This window comes from Rutidosis leptorrhynchoides, chromosome 2 (assembly GCF_046630445.1).
Source record: "Rutidosis leptorrhynchoides isolate AG116_Rl617_1_P2 chromosome 2, CSIRO_AGI_Rlap_v1, whole genome shotgun sequence".
Classification (NCBI taxonomy): domain Eukaryota; kingdom Viridiplantae; phylum Streptophyta; class Magnoliopsida; order Asterales; family Asteraceae; genus Rutidosis; species Rutidosis leptorrhynchoides.
The window spans coordinates 625,007,409-625,022,713 of record NC_092334.1 but is presented as its reverse complement, the minus strand read 5'-3'; the positions used below and the strand labels follow the sequence as shown (position 1 = coordinate 625,022,713).

The 15,305-nt window shown below is 33.3% G+C and overlaps 1 protein-coding gene and 1 pseudogene across 1 annotated transcript; one reads left to right on the top strand and one right to left on the bottom strand.

Moving 5' to 3' along the window:
* The first annotated feature begins 4,237 nt into the window (after positions 1 to 4,237).
* The window catches only part of LOC139890070 (dirigent protein 9-like), a 109,259-nt pseudogene continuing 98,191 nt past the window's right edge, over positions 4,238 to 15,305 (top strand).
* On the bottom strand, positions 5,404 to 7,289 carry LOC139893594 (uncharacterized). The gene is made up of 3 exons (XM_071876758.1): positions 6,869 to 7,289; positions 6,634 to 6,799; positions 5,404 to 6,237 (listed from the first exon to the last, which is right to left on the bottom strand). The coding sequence occupies exons 1-3, from the start codon at positions 7,091 to 7,093 to the stop codon at positions 5,900 to 5,902; spliced, it is 729 nt and encodes a 242-aa protein (XP_071732859.1). The 5' UTR covers positions 7,094 to 7,289; the 3' UTR covers positions 5,404 to 5,899.

Here is a 15,305-nt window from a genome sequence, read left to right as displayed (position 1 = left end):
TTTATTAATAACACCTATATGTATTGATCATATATATATATATATATATATATATATATATATATATATATATATATATATATATATATATATATATATATATATATATATATGGAGAGTTTACTTATACATATACCTATCATTTTAAATAACAATCTTTACTCCATTACATACAAATATTTCTACGTACGTCGTGTTAATATCTATTTATATGTCCATAAGATTATCTTAATATATCATAATCTTAATCATACATAATATAATCATAATAATAACAACAACAACAATACTAATAATAATAATAATAATAATAATAATAATAATAATAATAATAATAAAAAGAAATAAATGATTATACCCTTAAAAATCTCCTTTAAAAAGAATTGCCCATGACGAGACTTGAACCCAGGACCTCTCGCATACCCGCTATCCCAAAGACCATTACTCCCTATATGTTTTCCTGACTTAAATCCCATCGATATAAATATGACCCGTATTTTCGTTTTCAAGCCCAACCGAATTTTGTATTAACTCGGCCCAATGGAAAAACACGGCCCAACAGAGAACAAGCCCAACAGCAACCTTTTAGAATTTTAAAAAAATATAAGCATCCGGCTAGGTTCAATCCTAGGACCTCTCGCTCATCATCCCATCTCCTAAACCATCGAGCAACTAGCTCACATACGTCTCTTATAAATCTTAAATATATTTAGCTATGACTGTTTATCATCTTCTTACTAGCATCACCACAAGCATCATCTTATCAACATCATAGTAACCGTAATCTTCATCATCATCATACTTTATATTATCATCATCACCTCGCCATCATAACATCATCATCTTCATTCATCATCGTCGTGTACCATAATCATCAACATCACATCATCGTCATCCGATTATCATTATCATAATTTTACGATCTTCATCTCCTTAAATCTGTCTATATCGTCTATCTATATTCTCGTTTATATCTTTCTAAGAATTATCGTTATCTTCAATTGCTCAGCCCATCATATACCTTGACCCAAAAGTAATATTACAAGTCCAATGTACACAGGCCTACATTAAGCAACTCGTTTCTTTTTGATCTAGTAATTATACGAGCCGTAAGGTTTCCGTTTATAAAGATAATAAAAGAAAAGGCCTCTTAATAATTAAGTGGGGTAGTTTGTGTAGTGAATGTCGGCCAATCATAAAAAGGAATCACGCATTAGCAGTTTAACATCAATGATACGAATGAAAGTGTCAGTGATGTCTAAAATAGCAATAACACACACAAAAAAATAAAAAATAAAAAAAGAAAAGGGCTTGTGGTGGGGTGGTGTTTCGTGACGACTGAAACAGGAAACACGAGAGTGGTGGAGGTTCGGTGATTGGTGATTAAAGGTGGCGAGGGTGTCGATGGTAGTAATAGAAACCAAAAACAAAGGTGGTGATTGAATAGTGATCGACTAGATGGTGAAGAGGTTGATCATAACAGTATCATGAGGGGTTGGGTTTGATGGTTCATGGTTGCGGGTTACATCCGGAGTAAAAGTGGAGCTTGAAACGAGCAGCAAAATTTTATAATGATGGCGGTCGTGGTGAGATGGTGATGGTAATGTGTCGTTGGAGAAAGAGAAGAACAAGAGAAAGGTGATCGATTTGGGTGGTGCTCGTTGAGTATGATAGAGGTGGTGGTTCTCTTGTGTGGGTCTGAACCCGAAGCACAATTATAGTAGGAGGTGTAGGTGGTTTTTTTTTGTGGTCGATGGCAAGTGGTGATCAAATTTGAGTGATTCCAACCGAAACAAGGAAAAAGAAAATGAACACAAGTGGTTTAGTTTGTCGATTACACAGAGTAGATCAAGGTGGTGTTTGCAATATTTGTATATGTAGGTATATGTTAGTATATGGATATATAAAATTAGATAGAATATAGTGGTGATAGAAAGTTGGCTAAATAAGATAAGATAATGAAATGTGGGTTTCATGGAGCAGTAGCACAACAACAAAACAAAATGAATTGATTACAAAGTGTTCGAGGAAAGGTTAATGAAAGTGAATATCAATATCTATATCATTATATTTATTTTTATATAAAGTTACGGATAGTAAAGGTAACCAACAAAAACAGTAAACTTAAATAATATAGTAATAATAAGTATCTTCATTGTTTCAATGGAATCAATCAAAAGCAAAAGCAGTAATAAGTTATCATCTCGTGACAATTTGTTGGGTGTATACTACGGACAGTTTTCACGGACTACTATTTCGTATCTCGTTGATAAATAGTAGCGGATAAAAGTCTTCAGAAAAATCTCATATTTTTAAATTAACTTTATTTATTTATTTTAGTCATTATGGTATAAAATTCGATCCTAAATTCGTTAGATAAAAATTACATCAACTGTCCCTCTCATTTATGGGTAAAATATAAAAAGTGTTAAAACTTAACAAATAGTTTCTAAATACATTTTTAATAAGCCTAAAATTTATAGAACTCATTTTCGTGTCACCGTTTATTTTAAAATTACATACGTTTGAACTTAATTTACTTAATATCAATCGGGACATCAAATGAGTATTACAATCATTTAATATTTATACATTATTTATATATATAGATATATTTTAAATAATAATTATTATAATATCCTATTTTTATTTTATTTATTTTAAATAATAACAACATATAATACTTCCAATTATATTTCGAATTATTATTTATATAAACATACACACATATCTATTTACAATTAATTGTTCGTGAATCGTCGAGAGCAGTCGAAGGTCAATTGAATATATGAACATCGTTTCAAAATTTTCTAGACTCAACATTACATACTTTGCTTATCGTATCGAAATCATATAGAGATTAGATTTAAATTTGGTCGAAAATTTCCGGGTCGTCACAGTACCAACATAAAAAATTAGTTAAGTTACCTAACCCACAAGAAATGGCAAAATAGATGAATGATACTGAATCTTCAAATGAAACAGAAGTTTAATCCCCATATGCTACATTTGGGCTTTGGATTTTTTATTTTTTTTAAATCGACTTACTTCTTAATAGAAATGTCATTTAAGATCTTAATCTCTAAATAAGTGCATCACTCCCCATCTTATTTCCAATTTGAATGATAAATAAGTAAATAAAAAACAAACTTAAGTACATATGACTTATAATAAATATAAAACATAAAATCTACAACTTTAAGTACAAAAATTGATTGACAAAATTATTATATAATAATTACGTAGTATTATGTTCCATATTCCACTTTTGTGAGATTGTTTTTTATTGTTATTGTTGTAATTACGCAGTCTTATGCATAAAATTTAAGGATTAATTGACAATAAGATATAAGATACTATATAAATATAAATCATAAATTATAAAATGGTAAATGAAATTTATACTATTAATTATTGCAAGTGAACTAACTAAGAATTATACTTCGATTGAAACACCAATTGAAATCAGAATTAATAAAAAACAACTACCACAATAAAATTGTAGTTGAAAAATTTAGATGCTGAGTAAATTGTTTGAAGAAAAAGTCAAAATATTGCTGCCAAATGTGATCTTTCTATTGGGCCAACAAAAACAAAACTCTGTATTATGTTAGTTGTATAAATATTTAGAAGGGTTGGTACCTTAATTGGAATTGGATAGTGACACAAGTTTAAAAGCCAATAATTAATACGACCAATCCGTTGGTGTCACTTGCACCCATTCATTATCAAGTGGCTCCGCCACTGGTATTAACTATTAGTCAATGATACGCATTGCAATTTTTTTATTGAGATTCCATACAATGCGTACATTAAAGGAAAACCAACGAACGGTTAAAGTCGAGAATAGTGTTGATTTAAACGTAGAAGCTGTTGGAACCTTTTCATTAATATTTGAAGGTGGCTTTTGTTTAAATTTTATGGAACTCTTTATGTACTCATCGTAACTCGAAACTTAATATGTGTATCTAAACTAAATACTGATGAACTTGTATTTACGTTTGGATACAATAAAGTGTATATTAGTTTAAAGTTTCTCGTGTTGTTGGAAATGATTATCATGAGGGAAACCTCTTCATGTTATATTTAGATGATCATTTTTCGGAATCTCTATTATCATTTAATGGTAATGAGAATATAATTCAAAATAGTTATATACCCATGTTATACACACATTCCGCTTCATAAAAACAAAACACATCTTCCCTTTTCCCTTCATCAACAAACAAACATACAAATGGACAATACCAAATCATCTATTTCTACCATTCTGAAAACCACATTTTGCATCTTTCTGCTAGCTATTTTTCTACAGTGTTCCAATGGGGCCCGCATTTTGATAGATACGTCAGATGATGTATCTCCTGTATCCCCACTTCCCACCAATCATCCTAACACGGATGGTCCAATAGACTACACTACCAAATGGTCCAATTCCAACCATCATAACACTTGCGCCAGTCATGGACTCCATCGTCCCTCTACCAACTACTGCAGCACCTACTGTGAACTCACCTGCCACTAATGTGGCACCAGTGACCGCCCCCGTGGACTCCACACAATAGGTTCATGGGTCGTCAGTGCCACAAGTGGTAGTGAAGTCGTAGGTGCTGAACACCCGACAGAGTTTTTTCATGCACGATGTACTAGGTGGGTCTCACGCTACAAGCAGGGTGGTTACCGGAATCGTAGCCACTTCAAATGATAACGCGGTTCCTTTCTCTACTCCCAATAGCCAAGTTTCCCAATCACTAACAGAGTCCCGTTAAACAATATTAACTGTATAGTCAATAACAACAATCTCCCGTTCTTAGCCGGTTTCATCGGTAACAACCACCAAAACAACCCAAATTCCAACACTGTCCTTCAAAACACTGGTAAAAACAGCCGGTTTCATCGGTAACAACCACCAAAACAACCCAAATTCCAACACTGTCCTTCAAAACACTGGTAAAAACAACGTTGTCAAAGGAGGAAATAACTTGCCGTTTGTTTCAGCCGGTCAACTTCCACTTCATCGCGTATTTCAGTGGCGCAACCACTCGGCATACACTAGATCTACCCCTGAACTAAAGGTTACTTGATGATTGAGAGTCTGCCTCAAGTGAATGATCATACTACTGATGGCGTTGAAACCATTGTTCATATCAATATCTACCTCACAAAACCATAGGCTACGAGCTCCTTACAATTTTTGCTTTGTTATTCTAGCTTTTTGTGTTTATAGTGCTTTATTTCATATATTGTTTGGAGTGATCTGTAATTGAAATGTGTTACTTTAGTCTTTTTGAATGTTACCAAATGGTTTTCTAAACATCATCACTATGTATACACAAGCCACTTATTATACAATACGTCAATACTCTATCAAGAATCAAACGTGACCTTATTCACACTCAAATCTATAAAAGAACTAAAATATTTGATGCTGCTCTACACCCATATTGTATACACAAACCACTTACTATACACAACTCCATCAAAGATCAAACTTGACCTTGTTCACACTCAAATATACAATCTATAAAAGAACTGTTATACACCCATATTGTATACACAAACCAATCTTTATAAACGCATTGTATATACTCTATACCAAGCTTCACCAACGGCTCCTCAAGATAGTGGGTCCCTGATCGTTACCCGTTTATACAACAGTAATCCCTACTTTTTATGTGCGTTTCGGTTAAAGAAATGTAGAATCCTCTGTAATAATATCTTCAACCAGCAACCAACTCCATTACAATTTCATTGAACAAACGCGATTCAATTTCTTTAACAATAAAATCCACTTCATCAGATAACTCGAGCCACGGTTCTTTACTGAAAACCTTCATCGATAAGTCGGTATTCGCTCTGTTTTCCTGACTAACTAGCATATTCCACAGTTCTTCTACAATTATATCCTCAAATGCTTTGACCGAACGATCTCAGTCAACCCAAAGTTTATACGATCAAACAAGAGCCGCCTATCGGATCTATTCCATGATTCTCGCTTGTTGTATAACTTTTCTAACGTTTCAAACATCGAAGAATCTAACATGTGTTCACAGGGATGCCATTTTTCAAAATTTAACTCCATATCTTCACCATCAAATCCCAATTTATTAAGCACGTTTACTAAATATGAAAATCGTTGCCTGTCTTCAGACCCATAACATCTTAAACATTCCATGTTTTCATCTGAATGATCTCTTTCAGATGCTGATTTAAGTATTTGAAGTTTTGAGAATAGACCTACAGTACTTAGCACAAAATGTCAGTCTCTAAAAAAAAAACACACACACACACACACACACACATGACTATAAAGTATTTAAAAAGATAAAGGTGGTGTTTGACAAAATCAGTAAAATATTTAGCTAAAATGGTCAGGAGTCCAATTGGGCGAACATGTCAAATGAGTTGAAAGTCACCCAGAATACTTAACCTCATAAATCATTTATTTCCTTAACTGTATTCTTTTCAAATAAGGTATTAAATAATGTGTATAGAATTTGTTAAAACTCTCCAAGTGGGTCAACCCAACCCATTCTGACCCGTACTACAAATGACCATGTATGACCACCCATCAGATCCTCCTGAGGATCTCACCACATCTAGAAAGATACTAACTCTTTTGAATAAACTAACCATGCAGATCAGTGCTAAGACCGCCACCATACACAAAGCTTGATGGATTTTCTGGTTCCAGGACCGTATTTGGACTATCCTGATAAGCTTCACCTGTGTTCCTCATAAGCTCATCATCAATATCTATTCGATTCAAAGACATTAGTCCCTCTTCACATTGTGTATCCTGCAAAAGACGCAACTATAAATGTCTCAATTCTCTGTGAATAAAAACAACAGAAGGATCAAGTAATACCTGCAGAAATAAAGCATTCGAATAACAAGAAAGCTCAACATCCTTAGAGTTTGCAGACACATTCTTATTATATCTTCCAGATCTCAATCTTGAATCACTCTTTGATATTTTTGCAAACTTTAAATTTTCACTAGAAGACAAGTCCAACTGTTTTGATATCGGTATATTTGAGACAGATTTATCTCTCCGGCCTTCACTACTCCTGATACCAAATCGTGTTTCCATCTCTGCTCTTTGCTTTAACTCAAGATCCAACGGTGAAGGTGTTTCACGAAGATTACAAACACGTTTACTACTAGACCGAATATGTTTAGAAAATTTAGTCCTTTTCGATCTTTCTAGAAGCTGCTTCTTAAATTCCCACCCGAAAATACTACTACCATCACGTAAAAATGACGGTATAGAACCATGTTCAACATCCCCAAAACAATCATCACTTCTCAAAATTTTCTTAGTTTCCGGTATACTCTTTCGCCTAATTCTACTTGCAGAAACAAAATTCTGTATATAGTTCTCAGAGAAGACTCTTTGTTGTCTATATACCTGATGCTGCTGACGTGGCACCACGTCAAAATCCATCAATCTTGCAATGACACTCTGATTGTTTCGTTCAATCTTCATCATGCCTATTTAAAGAATTAAATATATTCATTTCCTGAATAATAATGTACTGATATGATTCAAATAACATGACATAATAAGTAGCAATTAACATTATAAATTTATAATCGAAGAGGAACACAATCAGATAAGTAGAAAGTGAATAACATCATTTTCCTGATCATGATGATGATGATTAATGATTAATTCGGATTAATAAGCAATCAATTGAAACTAATTACATGTTCAACAAGAAACGGAAACAAATTTGAATTGATACAAAGAACGTACCTCAAATATATCCATCAGATGATTATTGTTATCATCAACGTCTTCAAAACACGGAATTAAGTCTTCGATTAATCACAAGGTTTGTTATTACCAGAATTGTTTGAATTGAGTTGAGAATGAAGTTGAACTTAATGGTGGCTAAATGAAATTGAGAGAGAATTTAGGGTTTAAATGTACTATTTGAATTGAATGAATTACATCACTGTACGCGCCCACCAACGTGTATATATATATATGTATAAGAATCAGTGGTCAACGACGTTTACATGATGTTGCCTATTTTATCTGCGCCGTAATTGTACACGTGAGTTGTAACATATCAATTTCAAGTTTCGTGATGATAAAATCAGTTATAATTCAGTAGGCTTATAACTACCTTTAGTGGTTTGATTCTTGATGTTATAATTCAGTAGGCTTATAACTACCTTTAGTGGTTTGATTCTTGATGTTATAATTCAGTAGGCTTATAACTACCTTTAGTGATTTGATTCTTGATTTAGAATACTAATAATGAAGTGTAAGAACAAAGATGATAATGGAGAGAAAGAAAGAAACACTTTGTAAGTGTGAGAAATGGTGCAAGTTTAATGCTTGCATTCATGAGTATTTATAGCCTAAAATCTCAATATAAAAATACATACTTTGTGTACCAAAATTGACTATATGTATACACCAAAATTGACTATCCATATCTATATTATTATTATTATTATAACACTCCCCCTTGGATAGCAATTTTATTTTGTTGAAGATCAACTATAAATTACTGCCTCGTTAAAAACCTTGCTAAAGAAAACCCAGTGGGAAAAAACTTTAGCTAAGGGAAAAAGAGTGCAGCATGGAGTTGACTCCCCCTCAAGTAGACATCGCTTCAGCTGTTACATCTTTTGAACATGTCTCATGCCAATGTTATGAACGTGTGTTCTGAAAATAGCAGTTGGAAGTGCTTTCGTGAAAAGATCAGCAGAGTTTTTGCTAGATTGCACATATCTCATTTCAATCTGGTTGTCCTTAATGAGATTTTGAGTGTATGAGAAGAATCTAGGTGGTATGTGTTTTGTTCGGTCACTTTTGATATACCCTTCTTTCATCTGTGCTATGCAAGCTGCATTATCTTCATAGATAGTTGTTGGACTTTTATCGCGTTCTAGTCCACAAGAATCAGTAATGAGTTGTGTCATTGATCTCAACCAAAAACATTCTCGAGTAGCTTCATGTAATGCAATCACTTCGGCATGATTTGACGATGTAGCAACAAGTGTTTGTTTTTGAGAACGCCATGATATTGCAGTACCTCCATTTAGGAATACATATCCAGTTTGAGATTTAGCTTTATGTGGATCAGATAAATAACCTGCATCTGCATAACCAACCAAATCTTGTTTTGATTCGTTAGAATAAAATAATCCTAAATCAGTAGTTCCTCGAAGGTATCGAAATATGTGTTTGATCCCATTCCAGTGTCTTTTGGTAGGAGCAGAGCTGAACCTTGCCAACAAATTAACTGCAAAAGAAATGTCAGGTCTTGTACAATTTGTAAGATACATAAGAGCTCCAATTGCACTAAGATATGGTACTTCTGGTCCAAGAATGTCTTCTTGATCTTCACATGGACGAAATGGATCAGCTTCAACATTGAGTGATCTAACAACCATAGGAGTACTTAATGGTTTTGCCTTGTCCATATTGAAACGTTTCAAAATCTTTTCAGTATATGTTGTTTGATGTACAAGTAAACCATTAGGCATATGCTCAATTTGTAAACCAAGGCAATACTTGGTTTTTCCGAGATCTTTCATTTCAAATTCTTTCTTTAGAAGTTGAATGGCTTCATGGATCTCTTTATTTGTACCTATGATGTTAAGATCATCAACATAAACAGCTATGATCACATATCCGGATGTTGTTTTCTTAATGAAAACACAAGGGCAAGTAAGATTATTTGTATACCCATTGCTTATCAAGTAATCACTTAATCGGTTATACCACATACGTCCCGATTGTTTTAACCCATATAAAGATCTTTGTAATTTAATCGAATACATTTCTTTGGGTTTTGCATTTGATGCTTCTGGTACCTTAAATCCTTCAGGTATCTTCATATATATATCACTATCAAGTGATCCATATAGATAAGCAGTCACAACATCCATGAGATGCATTTCTAAATTTTTAGAAACTGCCAGACTGATTAAGTACCTAAAAGTAATTGCATCCATAACAGGAGAATAAGTTTCTTCATAATCAATTCCCGGTCTTTGAGAAAAACCTTGAGCTACAAGTCTAGCTTTATACCTTGTAACTTCATTTTTCTCATTTCTTTTTCGGACAAAAATCCATCTGTATCCTACAGGTTTCACATCTTTAGGAGTGAGAATGATGGATCCGAAAACTTTTCTTTTATTGAGTGATTCTAATTCAGCTCGTATTGCTTCTTTCCATTGAGCCCAATCATGTCTATTTTGACATTCAACCATAGATGTTGGTTCTGGATCATCATCATTATTCATGATGTCATATGCAACATTAAATGAAAATTTCTCATCAAGATTTTTCATTTCATTTCGGTTCCATAATATTTTTGAATATGCATAATTGATTGCAATTTCTGTATTGACATCATCAATCTCCTCTGCAGTAGGAGTACTGATTTGTGGTTCTTCTTGAACACTTTCTTTTACTTCATTATCAGCTGATTTTCTTTTTCGAGGATTTTTATCCTTTGAACCGATTGGTCTTCCACGTTTCTGACGTGGCAAAGATTCATGAGTGACGTTATTGCCAGCTTTTGGAATTTCAATTCGAGCTGGAGTATTTACTGCTGGTATATATGATTTTGTCACCGTTTTTGTATCTGTAAATGCATCAGGCAATTGATTTGCAAGTTCTTGTATATGCATTATCTTTTGAACTTCTGTCTCGCATTCTTTTGTGCGAGGATCAAGATACTTTAATTGAGGTTCACACCATGAAACATCATTTTCTTTATTTTTCATTTCTCCCCCTAATCTAGGGAACAATGTTTCATTAAAATGACAATCAGCAAAACGTGCTGTAAAAACGTCACCTGTCATAGGTTCAATATACCTTAATATTGAATATGTTTCATATCCAACATATATTCCCAACCTCCTTTGAGGACCCATTTTTGTACGTTGTGGTGTCGCAATTGGAACATACACTGCACAACCAAATGTTCTAAGATGGGAAATATTTGGCTCTTGACCAAAAGCAAGTTGTAGGGGGGAATATTTATGACTTGCACTTGGTCTGATGCGAATCAATGCAGCAGCATGTAAAATTGCATGACCCCATATAGATACAGGGAGTTTTGTTCTCATTATCAATGGTCTAGCGATTAACTGTAAACGTTTAATCAATGACTCAGCTAAACCATTTTGTGTATGCACATGAGCAACAGAATGTTCAACAACAATTCCTATAGACATGCAATAGTCATTAAATGCTTGAGATGTAAATTCACCAGCATTATCAAGTCTCACCCTTTTAATGGTGTAATCAGGAAAATGAGCTCTCAATTTAATAATTTGGGCAAGAAATTTTGCAAATGCCACATTACGGCTTGATAACAGACAAACATGAGACCATCTGCTAGATGCGTCTATTAGAACCATGAAATATCTAAATGGTCCACATGGTGGATGAATTGGTCCACATATATCACCTTGAATTCTTTCAAGAAACATTGGTGATTCTTTCTCAACCTTAAGTGGTGAGGGTCTAGTTATCAATTTTCCAAGAGAGCAAGATGTACATGGAACCATTGTATCATGATGGATTTTTCTATCCTTTAGTGGATGTCCATGAGTACATTCAATAATCCTTTTCATCATTGTTGATCCTGGATGGCCTAATCTGTTATGCCATAAACTGAATACACCAGGATCAATATATTTTTCGTTAACTACCATATGTATTTCTGGTACATTTATATGTGTATAATGTAATCCAGAACTAAGTCTTGGCAGTTTTTCAACCACATGACTCTTGTCAGTGATACTTAAATATTTCTCATTTTCTGTTGTCACTGACTGATAATCATACCCGTTAAGGTATATGTCGGAGAAAACTCAATAAATTTCTGCTTGACTTGGGAGAAAATAAGGCATCATTTATTAAAAATTTTGTACCATTTGGTAGTATGAAATTTGCCTTTCCTATCCCTTTTATCAAGTTAGCAGGTCCTGATATTGTATGTATAGTTCCTTCCGTTGGTTTTAGATCAATAAAATATTTCTCGGATTTAAGTATAGTGTGTGTAGTTCCACTGTCTGCTATACAGAGATCTCCACCACTTGATTGATGTTGTATTCCATCAAAATTCATATTGAACTTCATATATAAGAAATAAATAGTGAGTACATTAATATTACACAATATTTTAAACGCAAATAGATAGTACTGAAACATTTAGCAAACATAATGACAAAGACAGACGATATTAAATCGTTTATTTTTCAAAAGACACACAACTTAAACATTCAAGAAATCTTCATATAAATCAGATGGTTTCTCAGTGACTGTTGGATCAATATTATCCACAAAATTTACTTCCTTTTCTTTACCTTTCAGCGAATCCTGATACATCTTAACAAGATGTTTAGATGTTCGGCAAGTATTAGCCCAGTGGCCCATTCTACCACATCTGTAGCAAGATTCTTCAGAATTTTTAGAAGAATTTTCTTCAACATCTTGTTTAATGGGCTTGTTTTGTGGTTGATATTTATATTTTCGTGGATTACTATTTCTTTGACCACCACGGCCACGACCACGACCACGTCCACGCCCATTACCATTACCATAAGGATGGTTTCTACCATAGTTATGGCTTTTGGCATGATGATGGTGATGGTTATTATAACCACGACCTTGCCCGCGTCCTTGTCCCTGTTTATAATTATTTGCAGTATTTGCTTCAGGGATTGCAAGTGTACCAGTAGGACGGGATTGCTGATTTTTCATTAATAGCTCATCATTTTGCTCTGCAACTAAGAGATATGAATTAAGTTCAGGATATGTTTTGAACTTTAGCATTCTCAAATTTCTTTGCACTGTGATGTTTGCAGCATTCATTGTGGAGAAAGTTTTCTCCATCATGTCTGCATCACTAATTTCATGTCCACAGAATTTAAGTTGTGAACATGTATTATACAGAGCTGAGCTGTATTCATTTACTTTCTTAAAGTCTTGGAACCTTAATGTTCTCCATTGTTCCATTGCAGCTGGAAGTAAAATTTCTCTTTGATTATTGAATCTGCTTTTGAGACCTTCCCATAAAACATGGGGATCTTCTACAGTCACATAATTATTTTGTAAGCATTCATCAATATGTTGATGAATAAAGCAACATGCCGTAGCTTGTTCTTTTTCAGAACAAGTGTTGTTTTCATTTATGGTTTCAAGAATGCCCATTGATTTAAGATGCATTTTTACTTTTATAATCCATGGCATGTAGTTGTTTCCAGTTGATTCTAAAGGAGTAAATTTAAGCTTTTCCAGATTCGACATTTTCTATTATCAAAAATTAAAACAAACATCATGATAAATTAGAGTCAATTTATATTCATAAGTATATAAACATTAAACATAAATTTAATATAACATAAATGATAAGTAGGTGACAGTGTCGACCATGTGTAAGCAATCATAAATAAATGTTATATAACAAAAATATAAATATTAGTAAACATAAATGAAAATTTGGCGACAGTGTCGACCATATATTTTTTCAGGTGGTATAACCGACCTATATCATTCTGGTGGTATAACCGACCATATATCATTTTGGTGGTATAACCGACCATATATCATTTTGGTGGTATAACCGACCATATATCATTTTGGTGGCAGAGCCAACCATATTTAGTATTAAGATTATCGTGCTGATAACGTGTTATAATTCAGTAGGCTTATAACTACCTTTAGTGGTTTGATTCTTGATGTTATAATTCAGTAGGCTTATAACTACCTTTAGTGGTTTGATTCTTGATGTTATAATTCAGTAGGCTTATAACTACCTTTAGTGATTTGATTCTTGATTTAGAATACTAATAATGAAGTGTAAGAACAAAGATGATAATGGAGAGAAAGAAAGAAACACTTTGTAAGTGTGAGAAATGGTGCAAGTTTAATGCTTGCATTCATGAGTATTTATAGCCTAAAATCTCAATATAAAAATACATACTTTGTGTACCAAAATTGACTATATGTATACACCAAAATTGACTATCCATATCTATATTATTATTATTATTATAACAAAGATACACTTTTTAATTTTTTATAAAAATGTTAATGTTAATAGATACTCTTTTTTATTTTATTATTATTTTTAAAAAAACAACTCACACACTTAATACAAATTTATCCACCTATAAGTTCACGACGGGACTTGAACCCCTAACCTTTAGTTGAAGTGCAGTTTTTACACCATCGTTTATTGATCGTTTATAGCTTTTTTTTTTAGAACCAGTTATTCGAAGAGAGTTTCACCTGACCATGACTTTTTCTAAATTCTTGACATGACTTTTTTTTTCTCCTTACCATGACTTTGCCCAAGATTCTACAAGCATGAAGCGAATGAGAACTTGAGAGAACCCTAATAACGTTTGCTTCCGTAAGGACCTTCGGCTAAAAAAACAATAAAATAATAAAATAAATTAAAATAAATAAAATAAGATAAAATAAAATAAAAATAAAAACAAGACGCCATAGAAATGGTAGAATCAAATTTCGATGGGTTTTTAAGCATGTCTAGGATTCAATCTAGGCTCTAAGCAGCAGTCAAATCGCTAATAAATCGACGATTGATGTTGCCTCAAATAATAGATCCGAAAGACATTGACAAAAAGAACTCAAAAGGCAGGCCAGGTGGGAGTTGTTGTGCAAGCAAAGAGCCAACCACCCGTAACAGACCAAATACCAATCATGCACCTTTACGGTTGACATCCACGTATATAAGTAAGTACGAAGTAATTATTATTTATTTCCCTAAAATTTAATTCCCGCTTGACTTAATTACGCACTTGGTCCCTAAGGTATTTTTGTCTCATCGTTGTCCCTAAAGTATTTTTGTTTCATCCTAACCCTTAAAGTAATGATATGGTTTCATTTAGGTCCCCATGGTTAACTGTCGTTAACTCAATCCATTAACGGGGGGCCTAAATGAAACCATATCATAACCTAAAGGGTTAGGATGAAACAAAAATACTTTAGGGACAAGGATGAGAAAAGGATAAAACTTTAGGGACCAAGGGCTTAATTAAGTCCGACATTTTGCATGCATATGCCACCAATATTTGAATCATCAAAGTTGGATAGGGTTCGATTATGTAGGAAAATACAGATTAGTGGGTTAAGAATATGTAATCGGATTGATCTGTAATCGTGTGAACACTTTCTTAATAGAGTATTTCGACCCACTTGGCCACGGGTTACACGAAATCACTAATAGGATAAGACTAGTATGAACAATCTTTCTTGGCCAAAAGAATATTTGTTTCTTGCAATTCTAGAAAGTATAATC

Excerpts from the sequence above, each read along its gene's own strand:
- LOC139893594 (XM_071876758.1), bottom strand. The coding sequence starts at position 7,093 with ATGGAAACACGATTTGGTATCAGGAGTAGTGAAGGCCGGAGAGATAAA. Across the intron at positions 6,800-6,868 it reads CGAATGCTTTATTTCTGCAG|GATACACAATGTGAAGAGGG; the intron begins GTATTACTTGAT and ends CGTCTTTTGCAG. Across the intron at positions 6,238-6,633 it reads TCTTAGCACTGATCTGCATG|GTCTATTCTCAAAACTTCAA; the intron begins GTTAGTTTATTC and ends TAAGTACTGTAG.